Source organism: Mauremys mutica, chromosome 5 (assembly GCF_020497125.1).
Source record: "Mauremys mutica isolate MM-2020 ecotype Southern chromosome 5, ASM2049712v1, whole genome shotgun sequence".
NCBI classification, from domain to species: domain Eukaryota; kingdom Metazoa; phylum Chordata; order Testudines; family Geoemydidae; genus Mauremys; species Mauremys mutica.
The window spans coordinates 98,297,532-98,319,923 of record NC_059076.1 but is presented as its reverse complement, the minus strand read 5'-3'; the positions used below and the strand labels follow the sequence as shown (position 1 = coordinate 98,319,923).

The window sequence follows — 22,392 nt, the reverse complement described above, 5'->3', positions numbered from 1 at the left end:
GAGCATGTGGTTAACTTTAAAAGTCCATGAGTTGTTCTACTGAAGAAAATTTATATACCATCTCTCTCTCCAAGTATCAGAAGGCAGGAAGGACTGCTACCCTCAAGACCCAAAAGAATACCACTCCAGGAGCCAAACAAAAACAAATAGTATCCTAAGAGGAGAACAAAAGAAATGCTATAGAAACTAAGAATAAATAACTAATGGCTTATCTACATGGAGTCTTAGGGTATGTCTACACTAGAACTGGAAGGTGTAAATTCCAGTTTGAGGAGACATATCCATGCTATCTCTGATCAAGCTAGCATGCTAAAAACAGAAGTGTAGCCATGACAGCAAAAGTGACAGCACGGGCTAGCTGCTCTGGTACAGACTTAGGGTGGCTAGCCCCTGCTGCGGTAGTGGAAGTGGCTATGCTTCTATTGTTAAGAGTGCTAGTTCCATCCGAGTTAGTCCACGTATATCTCCTCAAACTGGAATTTACATCTTCCAACACTTGTGTAGACATACCTTTAGTTCAGGGTAAGCCAGAGTGTGACTCTACAAAGCACTAGCTTGCCATGAACTAACTAGCCATGTTCACCCTGCTACTGCACTCTAAAAGTCCCACAGTGTGCTTTGAGGTCGCACACTACAGACCTTTTAGGGCATGGCTACACTGGAAACTTTAAAGCACTCCCACGGCAGCGCTCTGAAGTGCAAGCGTGGTCGTGCACGAGCGCTGGGAGAGAGCTCTCCCAGCACTCCTGGTAATCCACCTCCACGAGGGGATTAGCTCTCAGCGCTCTGAGCCTGTTTACACTAGCGCTTTGAAGCACTCTGACTTGCTGCGCTTAGGGGGGTGATTTTTCACCCCCCGAGCCAGCAAGTCAGAGCACTATAAAATGTAAGTGTAGCCCAGCCCTTATTGTGCGGTAGCGGGTTCTACATGGCCAGTTAGCGTGTGTTGAGCTAGTGGACTGTAGAGTCACATCCCAGTTTGTTACACACTAAGGACTTGCCTACACAGAGACTAAGTAATAATGACTATGCTAACATCTAACTATTTACACAAGAAAGGCTGCTGATAAGCACTAGAAAAAACAGTGAGCACAAGGCACCACTAGGACCTCCAACTTTTGTTATGGGCAGTGAGAAGGAACTGAGAATGGGACAGAATGGCCACACCCTTTATATCTTCTTTTGGAGGCAGGAGGTCACTAAAGGTGCATGCACCACTCCAATGGGTACTCCTCACCAGAAGTCTCCAACTCGAATACACTGGGCACACACTCACGAACAATGGAATAAATATGTGTACAAGACATCTCAAAGAACAAATTTCCATGGCTAATGAGTACAAAACTTTATCATGAATGGAAAGCTGGACTATTATTTACACAGAATATAGGTGGGTTTCATATAAGTACAACATTTAATTTCCTTTAAAGGATACTCTCTTTTTATTTTATTGAAATCATTCTTTTCACATTGTAAAATAACAGATTTTTTTTCCCTATATCACTTACATGATTGCTTTGGAGATTCTCCAGCAGTGATGGATCACTAAATGGTTTCTCTTCTCCAGTCTGTGAGCCCTGACTAAGAAAAATGAAATAGAGAAGTAAGAAGAGAATCATTATTTTCTTAATCATTCATTTGAAAATCACCAATGGCCACACACTAAAGCCAAACATTTTTATTTCTAACCATGACATTATAATGTTAATGGACAAATGTACACATACACAGAGTAACTGAACTGAACCCAATATTTGTTGAATAACTTTGAAATCTGAACAATTCTCTTGATATATAAAATTACAACACAGAGGCCACTAAGAGTTTGGCCACTGGCTTCACTGGATGCTGCAACAGGGACACAGTAAAAATTAATCCCAAATAAAATTATAGATCCCAATCCTGCATTCTGTTCTCCACAGGAGGCCCCATATGCCCAGGTGGAGTCCCACTGAAGTCACAGGGACTCTGCATAGGTGCAGGGGTTTGCTCACACTGAGTAGATGGCAGGATGAGGCCCCATTATTTATTTTTGTAAGTTAAATTATACTATATTTACTTTTAATAATAAAATATTTGTGAGTGTCCAGCATAAGCTATAAAAAAGATGCTAAAAATACAGGGTTTGTATTAGAGTTTTGTTCATCATACACAAATTTCCAAATGATACCACCATTACAATACACTTATAATATGCCAGAGTTCTCGAATGTGTCCCCTCTAACCGTCATAATCTCTGTAGTAGAGAAAAGAGGCTGAAGCCTGTGGCCTGGTATAAGGCCTGAGACCTGAACAGAAGTCAGGCTATGAGCAAAAGTCAGGCCCTGCTACAAAGCAAACACCGACTTGCAAGTTCACTGGCCAGTACATGAACTTGGCAAAAACATGGCTGGCACTGCTAAAATACAGGCACTCCTAACAAGTACTAGGCACTAGGTATTCACAAACACATTCCAGAAGGGTTGTACAAAAACACTACGATATTTGTTATGATATAAACACACTCCCCATAGATGGCACATGGATGCACTGATCCCTCATGAAGATAAGGTCAGGACGAAAGGATAATGGATGGAGATGTTTTGTTCGAGCCAACAGGTACAAGGTGGTAACTAAACCACGTCAGAAAGGTAATATATAACTTGTTTGCATCAGTGTATACAAGAGGGGTTACAAAAACTTACAAAAATAGAAGAACCATCTTTGTCTGGCCTAGGGGACAGCAGAAAGTCCTGATGCTGACTGAGCTAGTCCATTCTCAGGGGCATGTGTGTATTAGTGTCTCTAGAGAGTCCATGGGGTACTAATAATGTGCTTTGTCAGCAATAAACCTGGCCAAGCGCCTTCTCCATTGAACCAAGTCTGTGGTGCTTCTGGATAGTATACCAAGGTCTGCTGACTGAACCAGCTATCTGCTGGGCTAGTACAGCACATGGAGAGAAAACACAGACACACATACACCAACTGACAACAGCCTTCTCAAGGACACCGCACTTAGGTATCATGCCTCTTTCTTGGGCAATCCTGCAATTTGCTCCCTCCAGACTGGGGTCTTAGGCTGCAGTCTCCTGCAATTCACTGAGATCACCTCAGCAGATCTGACTTCAATTCAGCACCTGCAGTTCTGGTCTCTTAGTGGCTATGACAGGGTTATTTGGTGACCGGCCAGCTTTCATAAAGCTGTTTATTCAAAACAAAGGCAATTCAGAGAAAACATTTATGCCTAGCTTACTAGGTGGTCACCAATCTTCCACACAGAGCAGTGGTGGGCAACCTGCAGCCTGCACGTGGCTAGTCAGGGTAATCCGCTGGCAGGCTGCGAGACAGTTTGTTTACATTGACCGTCTGCAGGCATGGCCTCCTGCAGCTTCAAGTGGCCGCGGTTTGCCGGTCCTGGACAATGGGAGCTGCAGGAAATGGCAGCCAGCACGTCTCTGTGGCCCACATCACTTCCCGCCGCTCCCATTGGCCGGGAATGGCAAACCATGCCCACTGGGAGCTGCGGGCGGCCGTGCCTACGGACAGTCAGTGTAAACAAACTGTCTTGTAGCCTGCCAGTGGATGGGCCACATGCAGCAACCTTGGGGTCCTGGACGTGGGGGAGAGTCACTCCAGACCTTTCAAAAACCAACAGTCATGTCACGAACAAAGACCAACCTGCCCTGGGACAGAGGGTGGAAGGCCGAAATAGCAACCAAGTGGATCTTAATCAATGACAGAGACAGGCCCTGGAGCTTGAGATGCAGAAGATAGTCCAAGATTGCCTGCAGTGAGGCCCATTCAGGCCAGATGCCCTAGTCTGAGGCACAGCACTTGAACCTTTTCCATTTGGCCAGGTAGGTTACTCTGGTGGAGGGCTACTACCCAACAAAAACTACTGGACATGAGCTGAGCACTCCTATCCATCCACATGCAGCCAGGCAGTCAGGTGCAATGCTGCCAAGTATGGCTGCAGAAGACTGTTGCGGTTCTGGGTTTTAGGCCCCCTTTTACTTTCTGGATTAGGAATAATTTAGTAATAGCAAATATTGACTGAGTAAAAATCATCTAAAAATCAGTCTGCATGTATGAGTTTGAATACCAGTTCACATTATTTCTAAACTTTGCATTTTTAAAATATCACAGCTTACACAATACTAAATCATGAATTTTAAACAAAACAGATACTAAATTATCTTTAATGCTTACCAATCATCTGAAGAACTACTATAATCCTCAGGCTCAGGACAATGGCTGCACAAAAAGCAAAGGAAGGATAGAAATAGAAGGAAAGTATAATCACAGAAAGGCTAAAAAAATCAGATCATATACAAGAAAAATGAATGAAGGAAATGAGTTACTAAAAGGGAAAAGTTTTAGAGTACCTCAAAAGAATTGTTGTTAGTGCCAAAATATCAGGAAACAGAAAGTGTTGCAATAAAATATTAAATGTATGTTGGGGCTCTGTAATACACAATCAGGCTAAATTAATTCATGCTTGATTTATCCTCATGGACTGGCATCCAGCAAACTGCCTGATCCAATGCCCATTTAAGTCAATGGAAGATTCCCATTGATTTCATTGGGCTTCAGATAAGAACATAAGAATGGCCATACAGGGTCAGACCAAAGGTCCATCTAGCCCAGTATCCTGTCTTCAGACAGTGGCCAACGCCAGGTGCCCCAGAGGGAATGAACAGAACAGGTAATCATCAAGCAATCTATCCTCTTGCCTATTCCCAGCCCCTTCGCCCATTCCCAGATCAGCCCATTACTGTGGTTAAAAAACAAAACAAAACAGAAAATCTAAAATTAGAGAACCATAGAGGTTTCCTACGGGATAAGAGGTGTTAAACACATTAATTCAACAGATGCCAAGACACTTATATAAATACAAAATGTAACTAAGTCAAAACAGAAACCAAGGGGAAGATCTTCGGGTGGTGTAAATTGTCATAGCTTCACTGAAGTCAATGGAGCTATGATAATTTATACACCTCTACCCTGATATAATGCTGTCCTTGGGAGCCAAAAAATCTTACCGCATTATAGGTGAAACCACGTTATATTGAACTTGCTTTGATCCACTGGAGCGCGCAGCCCCTCCCCCCGGAGTTCTGCTTTACTGCGTTATATCCGAATTTGTGTTATATCGGGTCGCGTTATATCGGGGTAGAGGTATACCAGAGGAGGATCTGCTCCTAAGCTTACAAACTGGTTTACACTAAGCAATTCTGAATGTACATTACATCATAAAAGCACACATTTTGAAAATATTTGTAATTAAAGACATATTTGTACTGCAGAGTGTTCTGAAAATGTTGAACATCACAACTGGCTACAGGTTATGAAGGAATTCACCCATTTATGGCACAGGTGAAAACTTATTTACCATATAATTAATAATGTACTTTAAAGGAGCTGCAGAGATGGAGCAGTTTTATTTCTCTGCCCACCCCCTCATGAAATCTGCTCTGAAAGGGGAAAGCAATCAAGAGACAGAATTCTCAGGGATGCTGCTCTCTGAGCTGTCCCTGTATTATTTGGCTTTCTGCTCCCTGATGGAGAGTGAATCTTCCCAAAGAAGAAGCTCTGTTAGAGATGTGCATGTCTCATGAAAGGGGGATGCATGGGCATTGGGAGGCAACAGGGATCAATTTATATCAAGGTAATTTAAATCACTGATTTAAAAAAAAAAAAGGATTGATTTAAACCAGGCTGAGCTATGAATAGCTATTATGAATGTGTGTGCTATTGTAACTTTAAAATTTATAACAAATTAAATTGTAAATGCTGTTTAGTTGGTTGTTTTTTCCACTACTCTTGGGTATCATATTTGAATTTACAAAACTGTTATAGGCCAAAACAAATAAAAACATACATGCATAAATAAATAAATAAATAAAAATTGAAAATCTAAAATTATGATCCTGCAAACACTTAACCAGGTACATACTTTTTACTCACATAAATAGTCCCATTGAAGTAAATGGGGCTCTCTCATGTGCTTAACGCTAAGCAAATACATAAGCGTTTACAAAATCAGAAGCTAAGATTATATTTTTACTACAATCTTCTTAGTGATACAAAATCTTTATTACTTCAAAACATTACTTCAGTGTTAACAATTAAAAGTTATTTACTTTAATCACAATAAAAAGTTATTGTGAACTTTTTTTATATACACACAGGACAAAATTTTCAAAAACAGAAGCCTAAAGTTAGGTTCCTAAAACCATATGTAGGCATGCCAGGGTGAAATTTTCTAAAGATTCAAAGTGATTTAAGAGCAAAAGTCTCATTGACTTTGAACTGCAAATTGATGGAGGAGTATAGCCTGGTAAAAGCATTTGAACTTTCTTGACTTGGGCCAAAAGAAATCTGATGAGGTTCAACAAGGACAAGCACAGAGTCCTGCACTTAGGACAGAAGAATCCCATGCACTGCTACAGACTAGGGACCGAGTGGCTAGGCAGCAGTTCTGCACAAAAGGACCTAGGGGTTACAGTGGACGAGAAGCTGGATACGAGTCAGCAGTGTGCCTTTGTTGCCAAGAAGGCTAACGGCATTTTGGGCTGCATAAGTATGGGCATTGCCAGCAGATCGAGGGACGTGATCATTCCCCTCCAGGGCCGGCTCCAGGCACCAGCATTCCAAGCTGGTGCTTGGGGCGGCAATCTTCAAGGGGTGGCAGTCCCTGTTGTTTTGCCCCCAAGCAGCGTGCCAAATTGCCACCGCGGGTGGGGCGAGGGGCATTCCGTGCGCCCTTAGGGCGGCACGTGCGTTTCCGCAGCGGTGGCAATTCGGCAGCAGCTTCTATATTTAGCTGTCCGCGGCGGCTTCAGCTAAACATAGAAGCTGCCGCCGAATTGCTGCCACCGCGGAAATGCGCCTGCCACCCTAAGGGCACACGGACTGCCCCCGCTGTCCGGCAGCAATTCGGTGCGCTGCTTGGGGTGGCAAAAACTGTAGAGCCGGTCCTGTTCCCCTCTATTCGACATTGGTGAGGCCTCATCTGGAGTAGTGTGTCCAGTTTTGGGCCCCACACTACAAGGAGGATGTGGAAAAATTGGAGAGAGTCCAGCGGAGGGCAACAAAAATGATTAGGGGGCTGGAGCACATGACTTATGAGGAGAGGCTGAGGGAACTGGGATTGTTTAGTCTACAGAAGAGAAGAATGAGGGGGGATTTGATAGCTGCTTTCAACTACCTGAAAGGGGATTCCAAAGAGGATTGATCTAGACTGTTCTCAGTGGTACCAGATGACAGAACAAGGAGTAATGGTCTCAAGTTGCAGTGGGGGGAGGTTTCGGTTGGATATTAGGAAAAACTTTTTCACTAGGAGGGTGGTGAAGCACTGGAATGGGTTACCTAGGGAGGTGGTGGAATCTCCTTCCTTAGGAGTTTTTAAGGTCAGGCTTGACAACGCCTTGGCTGGGATGATTTAGTTGGGGACTGGTCCTGCTTTGAGCAGGGGGTTGGACTAGAAGACCTCCTGTGGTTCATTCCAACCCTGATAGTCTATGATTCTATGAAGTTCAATATAATGGAAGGTGGAAGCAGCTGCACATGAGGCATGGACTATTTGCTTATTAATTTTCTTTCTGAGTTTGTTTTTTTCTTACAAGAAGGATGCTAATGAACTCCTGGACTTGTCCTTTTCAGCAAAGTTGAGCACTTTCAGTGTGAAACTTCTTAGTCTGTATGTAAAATTTGAAATTTTACTAATTCCAGTTAAGAAATTAAAGAAACAAGTACAAAATATCCACGTTTCAATTTAAGACTACAACATAGGTAAATGTAAAGAATTAGCAGCATTCAAATAAAAAACTGATTTACATTAAAATCAATTTAAATTCAAACAGATTTTTTTAATTAAAATATTATTTTTATGTATCTCAGAGAAGCAATCTGGACCCTGGATGAGCTTCAGTTGCAGATCGTGCTCAGGATGCTTGCAAAGGCTTGATGAGGCCTTTTCCTCCCCTGCCTCAGCCCTTTACTGGGAGCATTATCCCTACTCAGAGTAAATGATAAATCTGTCAGAGGAAGAGACAGGTCTGAGTCTACACTTGTACTCAATTCCCCTTCCTTATCCTGGGAATAGGTGCTGCCAGAGTTCCAGGGCACTCATCCATCTGGATGAGTTCCTAGAGGCAGAAGTTCTTTATAGGGCTTCCTATTCTGTCAGGACTTCCTAACTGGAAACCTCTCTCTGCTCACCCCTTCTGAGTCATAGCTGCCCCTGCAGATTAGGTAGAGAGGTCTGACAATGTGAGGTAGAGTTGGAGCTTTACCCTCTCCTGGTCTTGGACTGGGGTCAGCCAGACTGGACGCCTGCCAACAGAGAGTCTTATGAGTGTGGTACTCATGATTAGCAGACTGTGAGTCCCTCATATGTGCTGCCAATGCAGCTGCACACCACAGTGTTTCACAGGGCTGCCTCATGGGCTCCAAGGTTTACTTTTCTCTTCTCTCCTCTAGCAGCAGGCTGCTTGTGTTCTCCACCTGCTGGAGACAGAAACAACTGGGCTCTGAACTGGCACCAAGAATTCTCTCTCAGCAGATTAGCTGGCTGGTTTTTGCTCACATGCTCAGGGTATAACTGATCACCATATGTGGCATCAGGAAGGAATTTTCCCCTAGGTGAGACTAGCAAGGATTTGGGTTTTTTTTTAAACCTTCCTCTGCAGCATGTGGGTGTGGGTCATTTCCCAGGATTATCTGGGTGTATCTCACTTTATCATTTCCCTGCCATTACTGGGATCTCAGGCACTGGTGCACCTTGGTCCCCTCTATTCTCTGCCAATACCAAATTTTACAGGCTACTTCCCTCAGATCCCATTGAGGAATACACTAAGAAACTGCACCATCTACTCAGGACACTCCCTACACTAACACCAGAACAAATCAACATACCCTTAGAGCCCCGACCAGGGTTATTCTATCTACTACCCAAGATCCACAAACCCAGAAATCCTGGACGCCCCATCATCTCGGGCATTGGAACTCTCACTGAAGGACTGTCTGGATATGTGGACTCTCTGCTCAGACCCTACGCCACCAGCACTCCCAGCTATCTCCGTGACACTACTGATTTCCTGAGGAAACTACAATGCATTGGTGACCTTCCAGAAAACACCATCCTAGCCACAATGGATGTAGAGGCTCTCTACACAAACATCCCACACACTGATGGAATACAAGCTGTCAGGAACAGTATCCCTGATGATGCCACAGCACAACTGGTTGCTGAGCTCTGTGCCTTTATCCTCACACACAACTATTTCAAATTTGATGACAATATATATCTCCAGATCAGTGGCACCACTATGGGCACCCACATGGCCCCACAATATGCCAATATTTTTATGGCCGACCTGGAACTACTGCTGGAGTGCGGGTAGTGTAGAGGAGCCAAAAGGTTGCCTTGACAGAGCATCTGAAGATTTCCCTGGCCTATGGAGTGAGAGGGGGACGGGCCTGAAGCATGCTGCACTCAGCCACACCTGCTGACTTAACAGCCCTAAATATAAAGTTGAATAACAAACACTGAATACATCGAGGCAATATTCACTTCAAACATTTTTCTCTACTCTTGAGTATCTAGGAACTTGACATTAACTGACTAAGTTGGTAGTCCAAAACTGAGCTGCTATTTTGTTCTTCTGTCTCTTTGCAAAGTCCGAGTTCCCATCCCCACAGTTACCACACCAAAAAAGGAGGTCATTCCCCATAGGTGCTGGAACAATTTTTATGGTGGGGGTGCTGAAAGCCATTGAACAAAACTGTAAACCTTGTGTATGATGGAAACCACTTGAAACCAGGGGGTGCTGCTGCAATCCAGTACCCCTAGTTCCAGCATCTACGTCATTCCCACCAGCTTAGGGTGCAAAAGCAATTCTACCAAAAAAGGCACATTGTTCAAAGATCATTTCAGTAGGGAAACATTTACTATCAAAGATATTAATTACAATAAGCTGTAAAAATAATTTTTAATATAATGAAACATTGCATTTGTTGGACCCACATAACAAACCTATGTTAACACACACACACACACACACACACACACCCATACCCATCTTTGGACTCATGTAATAGCAAAACCTAACACCAAAAAGCTATTCAAATTCTTGTTCATCCAGTGTGATAATACTGAACTGTTCATTTACACAAGTGTGCATGCACAGGAGTACGTGTCTGTGTGAAATATAAAATGTGGGCCAAAACACTGTCATTGTCTGTAGCTGTGAGTAAAGATTGATCTATGAAGGTATTAATAAGACTAACATCGAAACATCTGATGTACTGAAACTCTTATGTAACTATAACAATTAACCTTCAGTCTTAAATTTTATCTTAATTTCTGTTTGTGAGCAAAGGTACTCTCTTTTATGTTCTGAATGGATAAAGAATGTCAGCCTCATAACCAACGACCTTTTTCTTGTGGCTACGAAAAGAGTTTTCTTAACTACATCCAGTGCCAGGAGGAAATTAAAAAAAAACAACAAGCAACTTTGATATAAAAAACCAAACACTTACCCGTAAGCAATTCCTGCTATGGTGCACTTCTTAAATTGCATTACATTGCAAGTCAGGGTACCAGTTTTGTCAGAAAATATGTATTTGACCTAAATGAATTTTAAAACTCATTACATTACATTCAGTACATATTTCTATATTTAGTATGTTAACAGCTATGAATTACTAAACACTTTTAGCCTCTTCTGCAATGAACTACTTCACTCAGTTTACTGATTATAAAAATATTTGGCTTGGAACATAAATCTTACGAATACATTCTTGATACCTAAAATTTCACATCTGCAAAAGATAAGACGTTAAGATGGATGTACAGATTGGGCTTGATTCAATACAGGGAGGTATACTTCATAGCTCTATGCTCCATAGATTGCAGAAATTCCACTACTATGTGAGATCAACGGTGTAGCTAGTATAGTATCCTGTGTCTGACAGAGGCCAGTGCTTCCAAATAAACTTTAAACTTATTGTACTAATATGCTTATGGGGGAAGCTTATTTCCAAACCCAAAGCATCAATTAAAAATGTGTGAGAAAAGCCAGGCCAATCTCTCACTCCTGTGTTCTCAGTGACTGCCTGCTAGGTCCCTACAATGTGGAGGAGGAGGCTGCCTGATTCAAATGCAGAGGGGACAAGAAACAGATCTGTTGAGGGAGAGAGAGACAGGTGGGAACAGATTGGAATAAGGAGCTTGGGAAGAGGGAAGGGGCAGAAACTTGGATGAGAGGCCGGGGGGTGGAGAAGGGAAGCTTGGACTGGGAGTTGTATGGGTGAGAGACTGGCATTAGCTGGATAGAGAGACTGGGACTTGGAGCTGGAAGGGAGAGACTAGGACTGGAAGCCAGGGGTGGGGAAGACTGGGACTTGCTGGGAAAGAAGACTGGGAACCAGGGAGAGAAATGAGGGAAGGGAAAGACTGGGAGCCGGTAAATGAGATCAGGTGGGGAGGTTGAGAAGCAGTGGTGCAGGGAAAAGGAGGCAAGGGGGCTGGAGCAACAGATTTGACATGGAGCCATAGTATGGTGGGAGAACTAGGATTGCCTGGGCAAAGAGACTGGAATAAAAGTTGAGGGGACACTTAGACTGGACAAGGAGCCCATGGAAAAAATGGACAAAGAGCCACTGGGGATGGGGAACATGGGTGTGGTAGGGAACTGTAGACTCAAGGTGGGGAGAGAGAGACAAACCAGATGAGGACCTAAGGGGGTGGAAATGGGCAAGGAGATTGGAGACAAGGAGCTAGGAAGGAACTGTGAATGTCTGGGCAAAAAGAGACTGGGACTAGAAGTTGGAGAAGACATTGGGACAGGGAGTCTGGAGGGCTGAGACTAGGACTTACTGGGCAAGAAGCCTGAGGAATGGAGATGTAGACTGGCAAGATGAGAATGGGATGGGGACAATGAGCCAGGGGTAGAGAAGAGACAGGACTGGAACAGGGATAGGTTGGAAGGGAAGTAACAGAAGAGGGGACAAATGGGGTGGGGAAATGGGCAGAAAAGTCTGTGCCCTCTAGAGATACTTCCCTCCAGAGCCTAGACTGGAACCCACGATTCCTATCTCATCATCACTCTGCTGTCAGCAAATATCTGTGAAACTGACTGGCAAAATGGGCAATATACCTCTGGTTCACACAGAGGATGGATGACAACCTACTACACCTATCAGTAACTCTGTTAGCTCAGTAGTAGAGGGTTGTGTGGTGGATCCAAAGGTTTCCATGAGGGTGTATCAATAGGATGCATCCGCATAATGCAATTTGGTTTTTTTCAGTTTCATTATTTTAAAAGCTCAGAAATTACACATACAAAAAACTATGTTAAAAGAATATTATCCAGGTAGCAAAATCAAGCACTCAAATGTATGCATTATGATACAGTGTTAAATTTAATGATTGAGTACTATTTTTCCACAGGACCCCTGCCTCATTCAATACACAAGACGGCACTGCTCTGCAGATGAATGAGGGTTGTGTAGTTGAAAGACAATATTGTCTGCAGGACTCCCGCTTCATTTGTGGCAGAAATTGAAGGTATGTAATGAATGAGGCAGAGGATTGCAGAAAGAAAAAGGATGATCTTATGATTAAAGTGGTTGAATGCTGCCCTGGAAAATTGGATTCTATCCCTGCCTCTGCAACAGAGTTCCTATGTGATGCCGGTCAAGCCATTTAAACCGAATTTTTCAGAGGTAGCCACTAACTGAGTATTCCTTATTTTCTAGGAGTCTTATTTGAGACCCTGGAGGCTGATTTGCAGAAGAACTCACATCTGTAGTTGATGTCTTGGGAGCTGTGCTTTGAACATATAAAGTGCTATATACTTCAAAATAATCTGAAAAATCAGATCCTAGTGGTCTCAAATTCTGTATCCAAAATTAATGGATACTTTTGACCTTAATCTCTCTGTGCCTTGTTCCCCACCTGTAAAATGGGGATAACAATACCCCCTTATCTCATAGGGGTGTTGTGAAAATAAATTCATTAATGTTTGTGAAGCACCAATATACCACAGTGATGAGCGCAAAAGAAAGGGCCATGAGGACATCAATAATTCTGTCTTCAGAGGAGGATTTCAATAGAGTGCAGTAAAAAAGACGTGGACCACACATTGAACAACAAGGTTAAAAAAATAAGCAAGAGATGTCTATTCCGTCCACTGAATGAGGCAGGGTCCTGTGGAAAAAACAGTCATGTGATCATGAAAGTAAAGACTGTATCATAATGCATATTGTATCAGGGGACTGAATTAAAATTGCACTGGCACAGACTGTGGAATTTCTTAACTTTTGAGCACTTGAATTAGCAAACTTCGTAATCTTCTTGTAATGTAGTTATGTGTGTGTATGATACACACACATGTGCATATTTAAAACTGGAGCTAAAATTCCTTTGTCTAAATAAGAACATAAATTTATATGAAAAACTGTATGCCTAATAATTTAATATATGCTTAAATAATTACTATGCAGAATATATCAATTAAAAATCAAGACTGATAACATTTATGAAAGATTAAGACCACTCTCACATTAATAGTTCAAGTAAAAACAATTGCTCACAAATTCTAGAGTGAATCATTTCACACACTATTAAGTTACAGTAAGAAATTTGGTCTACCTGGCCAAGTTCTTCATTGAGATTGGATGTACGAGCCATGGAGGCAGTGTCTGTAGGTTCGTAGTGCATGTCTATATCCTGAAGATAGAAATAAGTAGTTAAAAGCTAGTTTTCCATAATTTTTTAAAAATAAATTACTTAGCTTCTTTACTGTTATTTGTTACTTATATATGCAGGTGTGGCAGAATTCAGTTTGTTTATAATTTCAATGGATATCAATATTTATTTTTAAGCATTTTTCCCTACTTTTATCGATTTAAATTCTCAACTGTGGGAAATTCTGGGGAGTGTTAAACAATGAGGGAGGTAGACAATATTTATTTAATGACAATAGATGTTAAGATTCAAAAGGTTAAAGCTTTATAAACATTAAATCACAAATTGTCAACATATATCAAAACAGACAAATCCCTAGATAAAACTCTAATAAGTTATCTTGCAGCATTTTTCTTTGCTGATCTATAAATTATTATTATTGATGGAAATATTTGTGTCACCTAGTATGTATACAGTGAAATTGAAGTTTACTGACATTTAACAATAAATACCTAATCCTTCCAAGCCTATAACTATAGTATCTGACCAAGGACAGATGTATTGAAACTGACTATAAACTAGCTAATTTTATGTCATCTATTTCAACTGAAAAACCTGCATATACAATCAGATCGGTACAAAGAGTCTTCTGAAATAGAAATATGTTTTCAGCTTTTAAACTAATTTAATGACTTATACTAGACCAGGGGACAGCAACCTTTCAGAAGTGGTGTGCCGAGTCTTCATTTATTCACTCTAATTTAAGGTTTCGCGTGCCAGTAATACATTTTAACGTTTTTAGAAGGTCTCTTTCTATAAGTTTATAATATATTAACTAAACTATTGTTGTATGTAAAGTAAATAAGGTTTTTAAAATGTTTAACAAGCTTCATTTAAAATTAAATTAAAATGCAGAGCTCCCCAGACCGGAGGCCAGGACCCGGGCAGTGTGAGTGCCACTGAAAATCAGCTTGCGTGCTGCCTTTGGCACGTGTGCCATAGGTTGCCTACCCCTGTACTAGACTTTAGAGACAGGTTTTATTCAGATGATTTTAGTGATCAATATATGGGATAGTAACTGTATCCATATATCTAAAATGGGTACCACTGAAAATTTTAAAAATTACCATATTAGAGTATCAACTTTTCTGCTATATTTCTTAGATATAGAAAGTATAACACAGCAAGGCATTTAACATTGTACTAAGGTAAATATTCCCTGAAAAAAGATATATTGAAATGGAGTTTAGGATGAGAGTACATATCAGTAACTTAGGGTAAAATATATTACAGGGATGTTATAATTATTAAAACAAAACCAAAAACCAAAACATTAACAACTAAAAAAAATCAGAGTTAAGTTTAAACTTAAAAAATTGAAACATTAAAATATGGAAATGAGCTGCTAAGACCCCTAAATAATCTTAATTGTCATGTACTGATTATGTGCAAAAGCCTTATGGTTATGTTTAAGGCATTTTAATGTTTGTAGTCTCATATTAGACTCAACTGATTTTTAAACACACAGATTCTTGCTCTCTTTTTTTCCCTCTCATGGTTTCACCACAATGGACTCACCCTTAACTCTGCCCTAACTAGGAATTTCCAAACTGTAACCTGTTTGGATTTCTTGTGTGTGCGCTGGTCATCACCTTTACCATTTTGCTTAAATGTTTTAATCCCTTTCCCCAATCTCTGTCAGTTTTTGTCTTTCAGAGTTTGAGATATTTAAGGCGGCCACTGCATTTTGTCCTCTTTCCTTGTTGCACAATGCTTGTAACATTTTGGCACTAACATAAAATGAACCAACAGCTATATAATAGTTGATGAATTACAAAAACGTTTGTTTTTTAATCTACATGCAAATCTCAAACATGCAATGGTACATACACATTAGATACATACACACGTACACACATACATTTATTTTACACATCACATCTCACACACACAGATATATTTATTTTTACATATGTGACCAAGGAACAAGATCATGCAATTTGTGTGTCCACAGCTAGAATTTTTCTTTCAGTTCTGAGCACCTTATTTTCAAAAAGACTCAAACTAAACAGAGGTCAGTGAAGAGAAACAAAATCAAGGGGCTGAACTTAAACAAATAAAAGAGCAAAAGCCTATAGTTTGTTTAAGAGATTATTAAAAGGGGACATAATGGTCTCTTCATATTTGGAGGTAAGCACCAGAAGGGAGATAATTTATTCAGGGTGGTACCAGAATGCATAATCAGAAGAAAGCGAATCAAATTAAGAGAAGAAAATTTAGGCTGAATATTAGAAAAATGTCTTAAAAGAGATCTATCTATTAGACCACAGAATAGTTTTTTCAGGGGGTCTAATCAAAGTCCTGTTGTCTGGAACATTTAAAAACTGGAAAGAACAAAACACTGGAAATGTGATGCAGAAAAAAATCCTGAGTTTGCAAGGAAGCACTAAATGATCAAGTACATTTCAGGTTTCTATGATACTGTGATTAATACTGCATGCTTTAAAATGTGGATTGACTTATGTTCAATAAAAAAGATTAAAGAAAAATTAAGAGAAAGATTTTTATTATAGAAAAACTGCCTACCATGATTCACAAACAAGTGATAGTATCTGGTTTTAGAAATCAGTGTAAGCCACAATAAATGTCATATTTACCCAATTTATGAAATATGCCTGGATAAATTTAACAACTTCTAGTGTAACCAACAAACTGATTGGAATGAGATTATTGAAGAGAATGATAAAGGTCAAGAAATTCAGTCCAAAATTGTTAGCTCCACCATCTGTTAAAATAAAAGAAAGCACTTGTAAAATTAAACACTGTTTTGGTTAGGCAATCAACAGATAACATTTTCACAGCCACATTTGTTGGCTTTTGTAATATACAGATAGAAGTTCTTTAGGTATTTTGAGACATTACTATGGTAATAACACTTCGTAATCCATATTGTAAGGCTGTAAATTACATGGAAGATATGGTCTCAGTTGTGATCAAATGCAGTTTTAATATACAGAACAATTTTTCTCCAACTTTAAAGAGCAAAAAATCAGGTAATCTGCTTTTTGTATGTGCTTTGTAGGGAAGATCAAACCAGTTTGAATCAAGTAAGAACCAACTGAACCTTTAGTTTACTCTAAATATGAACTTTCTAAATTTGAGAATTAAAAAAAAAAAAAAAGTGAGAATTGTGGGAGGGGAAAGAACACATCCTAATTCCTCCTCTACATATCCTCACTCCTCCAGTAGTTAAAGGTAAAGCAGCAAGATACTATAAGAAACGGTATCTTCATGGTTTTTACAGAAGGCACAGATGCATGATTTTACCAGATATTTTACAAAGAAGCATGTTTACATGACATTTCAAAGCTGATTCCTAAATCAAACAGGTTTGGATAGGTTTCCATAAACACACTTTTGGATACAAAGTCCAAACTTTGACTTGCATCCACCAGCAGTTCATTATCTATTTACATTATTAAAAATCAACATGGCCAACCTCTTCTGCAATATAATTTGTTTATTTCATATATGCACACAAAGTCTAGAATAACAGTGTGAAATGTAACTAAGGGCTTGTCTTCACTACAGGGTAAGTTGACCTAAGTTACACTACTCCAGCTACATGAATAACGTAGCTGGAGTTGACATAGCTTAGGTCAACTTAGCCCAGTGTCTTCACTGCACTGCATTGACAGGAGATGCTCTCCAGTCTACTTCCCTTACCCTTCTTGGAGAGCTGGAGTACCAGGGTGAACCAGAGAGCACTCTGCCATCTTCATTAGATCCACTAAATCGATCCCTGTTGAATCAATTTCCCTGTAGTGAAGACCAGCCTTAACAGTTTTACACTACTTTTCCATTTAAACAGTTCCAGTGATTAGCTATAATTTAGACAAATACTAGAAATGAACTTTTAAAATTAATTTTCCAGAAGAGTTTTTACAGATATTGACACCACTTTTTACTCACCCATTTATAATCATGCTCACCACTATGTCAGAGCTCCACAGCAGTGATCAGTCTCTTTGAATGCAAAAAAATTATTCATCTGTCTTTAACAGGCTGATGATGCAGTGTAGCCGCAGTAGCACAGGTAGCACAGACACGGCTGTGTTGTGCAGCACACAAACCAACCTGAAAATGGTTGGTACATATTTGGCACAGCTCAGCCATGCCCCTGCTGCCACTGCCCATGCTACCGCGGCTATGCTACTATTTAAACGTGCACTAGCTCTTACTGAGCTACCTTGAATACGTGTACATGAGCAGGGGAATCACACCTATAATTCATAGTGCAGAGTAGCCCTATAAGACTTTAGGACCTCCATCTTTCTCAGAAGCAGCTGATACAAGTACTGTGCCAGAAGCAAGATGAATGTAAAATAGCTCAAGCCTCTTCAGAAACGAAGAGCAACTCTTCTTAGCCACCTATGTTGCAGTATAGTTGCCATGTCCTGAAAATTCATAGAATCCTCAAAAGTAGAGGAAGAAGCAGCGAGCAGAAGAATCCAAAGTAGTATGAAGTGATGGCACAGACACCATAATCTGTTCTTGTTTCTTTGTTCTTCCTCCTTCTCAATTCCTGGAAAGTTCTCAAGAGAGTATTCGATTAATCAGCTAGATATTCTGGGGTGTTATGGAAATCTGGATTCTATTTCAGTTCTAATTTTCATTAAGAACATAAGAACATAAGAGAGGCCGTACCGGGTCAGACCAAAGGTCCATCTAGCCCAGTATCTGTCTACCGACAGTGGCCAATGCCAGGTGCCCCAGAGGGAGTGAATCTAACAGGCAATGATCAAGTGATCTCTCTCCTGCCATCCATCTCCATCCTCTGACGAACAGAGGCTAGGGACACCATTCTTACCCATCCTAGCTAATAGCCATTTATGGACTTAGCCACCATGAATTTATCCAGTCCCCTTTTAAACATTGTTATAGTCCTAGCCTTCACAACCTCCTCAGGTAAGGAGTTCCACAAGTTGACTGTGCGCTGCGTGAAGAAGAACTTCCTTTTATTTGTTTTAAACCTGCTGCCTATTAATTTCATTTGGTGACCCCTCGTTCTTGTATTATGGGAATAAGTAAATAACTTTTCCTTATCCACTTTCTCCACATCATTCATGATTTTATATACCTCTATCATGTCCCCCCTTAGTCTTCTCTTTTCCAAGCTGAAGAGTCCTAGCCTCTCTAATCTTTCCTCGTATGGGACCCTCTCTAAACCCCTAATCATTTTAGTTGCCCTTTTCTGAACCTTTTCTAGTGCTAGAATATCTTTTTTGAGGTGAGGAGACCACATCTGTACACAGTATTCGAGATGTGGGTGTACCATGGATTTATATAAGGGCAATAATATATTCTCAGTCTTATTCTCTATCCCCTTTTTAATGATTCCTAACATCCTATTTGCTTTTTTGACCGCCTCTGCACACTGCGTGGACATCTTCAGAGAACTATCCACGATGACGCCAAGATCTTTTTCCTGACTCGTTGTAGCTAAGTTAGCCCCCATCATGTTGTATATATAGTTGGGGTTATTTTTTCCAATATGCATTACTTTACATTTATCCACATTAAATTTCATTTGCCATTTTGTTGCCCAATCACTTAGTTTTGTGAGATCTTTTTGAAGTTCTTCACAATCTGCTTTGGTCTTAACTATCTTGAGAAGTTTAGTATCATCTGCAAACTTGGCCACCTCACTGTTTACCCCTTTCTCCAGATCATTTATGAATAAATTGAATAGGATTGGTCCGAGGACTGACCCTTGGGGAACACCACTAGTTACCCCTCTCCATTCTGAGAATTTACCATTAATTCCTACCCTTTGTTCCCTGTCCTTTAACCAGTTCTCAATCCATGAAAGGACCTTCCCTTTTATCCCATGACAGCTTAATTTACGTAAGAGCCTTTGGTGAGGGACCTTGTCAAAGGCTTTCTGGAAATCCAAGTACACTATGTCCACCGGATCTCCCTTGTCCACATGTTTGTTGACCCCTTCAAAGAATTCTAATAGATTAGTAAGACATGATTTCCCTTTACAGAAACCATGTTGACTATTGCTCAAGAGTTTATGTTTATCTATGTGTCTGACAATTTTATTCTTTACTATTGTTTCAACTAATTTGCCCGGTACCGACGTTAGACTTACCGGTCTGTAATTGCCGGGATCACCCCTAGAGCCCTTTTTAAATATTGGCGTTACATTAGCTAACTTCCAGTCATTGGGTACCGAAGCCGATTTAAAGGACAGGTTACAAACCTTAGTTAATAGTTCCACAACTTCACATTTGAGTTCTTTCAGAACTCTTGGGTGAATGCCATCTGGTCCCGGTGACTTGTTAATGTTGAGTTTATCAATTAATTCCAAAACCTCCTCTAGTGACACTTCAATCTGTGACAGTTCCTCAGATTTGTCACCTACAAAAGCCAGCTCAGGTTTGGGAATCTCCCTAACATCCTCAGCTGTGAAGACTGAAGCAAAGAATCCATTTAGTTTCTCCGCAATGACTTTATCGTCTTTAAGCGCTCCTTTTGTATTTTGATCATCAAGGGGCCCCACTGGTTGTTTAGCAGGCTTCCTGCTTCTGACGTACTTAAAAACATTTTGTTATTACCTTTGGAGTTTTTGGCTAGCCGTTCTTCAAACTCCTCTTTGGCTTTTCTTATTACACTCTTGCATTTAAGTTGGCAGTGTTTGTGCTCCTTTCTATTTGCCTTACTAGGATTTGACTTCCACTTTTTAAAGGAAGTCTTTTTATCTCTCACTGCTTCTTTTACATAGTTGTTAAGCCACGGTGGCTCTTTTTTAGTTCTTTTTACTGTTTTGCATTCTTTGCAAAAAATCACCCTTTTACATAATCAGGGTCATGTGGCACTTTGGAGCTGTCTGTTCCAGCCTACAAAAAGCTGACCATTCTAGTATACTATAGCTCGACATCCAAAGAAGTAGTTTTGAATCAGGAAACAGAGCCAGAAAGTAACAGCAACTAAAAAGGAAGAAGATCCTATTCACCTTTCCAGGATGTTTTATGAGTGGATAAGATTCACAGATCTGAGATCCAAAATCATGATTCATGGATCCTCTAGATATCATACTGATCTTGTAACTTGTCTTTGGAGCCAATGGAAGGGCTGTTTTGAGCAGCTCTGTCAAAAACATCCATACTGGGGAATGCATGAGACTATACTGGTCACAGGCCTTTGAACATTAGCTCAATGCTTGCTTGCTTACTTAAAACATACCTCGCTTAAAACCAACAACGTCTTTATTGATCAGAACAAGGGCTGCCTGGATCCAGATCACTTTCTGTAATATGAAGGCACACGGTCTGGGATTTGGAGAACTGCTTATGTACATATCAGCTTAAAAACATTTTGAGCAGTTTGTTCTCTTCTTCTTCTTCTTCTTCAATACAACAGAGAAAGGAATCAAGGTTTTCTGTAAACCCAAACTCATCCTAAACATGAATAAATGGCTTCTTACTGAGTCAAGTCAAAACTTAAGAGCTTGGCTTCAACTTACGATCCCGCAGTTTCTTTATTGGCAAAGACAAACCTTAAGTGCTATACTTTGATTTCAGATCCAAGGACTTTGGATTCAAAGTCAGGTGCTTCAAAAGAAGAGGGGAAAGAACAGGATGTCAACTGGCTAGGATGAACTGAAGTCTTGCTGCCGTGGTTTCCTTGCTGGGGTCAGCCATGGTAGATGCCTACTAAAGGAGAGTCTGGAGCACATATGACTGAGCATCTGCACACCACAGTGCATCACAAAGGCTTCCTTTAGATCTAGTTCCCTTGTTGACATCAGCTATCCTGACTCGTTGCTCATGGAACTGAAGGCTCAAAGGCTGTCAGTACCTCATGCATGCTGCTAGGCCAGCTGTCCACTGAAATGTGTCATAGGGCTTCATATAGACCTATCTCTTTCCTCTCTCCTCTAACAGCAGTCTGTTAAAGATCATGCTCCCTACATGATTGAGACAAACAACTGAAGGCTGAGAGACAATCAGACCCTCATATGGAAAGGTCTGCTGTAGCATAAAGCCACAACTTTACTTACTGGGGGAAGGGCACAAGGAAAGTAAATGTTACGGGTCAGGAAGAGGTCAGCATGAGGGAGAAGGGGCAGAGAAGATTTAAAGTTGCTTCTTAACAGACCCTTGAAAGATGGCAGAGGCAAAAATACCAACTTCCCTTCCTGGAGTGAATTCACCATTCACTGAACTTAGCAAGAGGCTCAAATGGCCAATAAACACTTTACACCAGCTTTGATATATCTAGTGTCAATATATATGGTAAATAAAGATGGATATTATAATAAAATCAATCTGTAAATATACAAGATGAATGTTTTACTGTCCTATTTTTCAATTATGGAACTTATGCAAGTATCATTTGGACAACAAAATATGTAATACAATTATTTTAGTGCTTACAGTTTAGATTGAGATACCAGTCCCTTTGGCCATGCCTTCGATTCCATATAGCTGAACCAATAGAACAGATTAAAGACATGGCCATAAGAATGCAGAACAAAATCAAGATCTGAATATTTGTAATTCGTTCCACATTGGAAAGTTTAAGAGGCGGGCTTGTTGAATTCTGTGAAACACAAGAAAATTGTAAATATTAAGTATAAAATGAGGTACATGTGTAGTTCTCCAATATTTTCATACTATCTTGTTGTGTCTTTTTCTACACATTTCTCT

The 22,392-nt window shown here is 40.4% G+C and overlaps 1 protein-coding gene across 1 annotated transcript in view; it reads right to left on the bottom strand.

Annotated features, from left to right (window-relative positions):
- Positions 1 to 22,392, bottom strand: part of ATP8A1 (ATPase phospholipid transporting 8A1) — a 227,265-nt gene that overhangs the window by 137,136 nt on the left and 67,737 nt on the right. The window contains exons 11-15 of the mRNA XM_045018807.1: positions 22,120 to 22,285; positions 16,333 to 16,460; positions 13,640 to 13,717; positions 10,525 to 10,613; positions 1,509 to 1,581 (exon numbers count right to left, since the gene is read on the bottom strand). Coding sequence (XP_044874742.1) covers positions 1,509 to 1,581; positions 10,525 to 10,613; positions 13,640 to 13,717; positions 16,333 to 16,460; positions 22,120 to 22,285 — 534 coding nt within the window. The remainder of the gene's footprint in view (positions 1 to 1,508; positions 1,582 to 10,524; positions 10,614 to 13,639; positions 13,718 to 16,332; positions 16,461 to 22,119; positions 22,286 to 22,392) is intronic.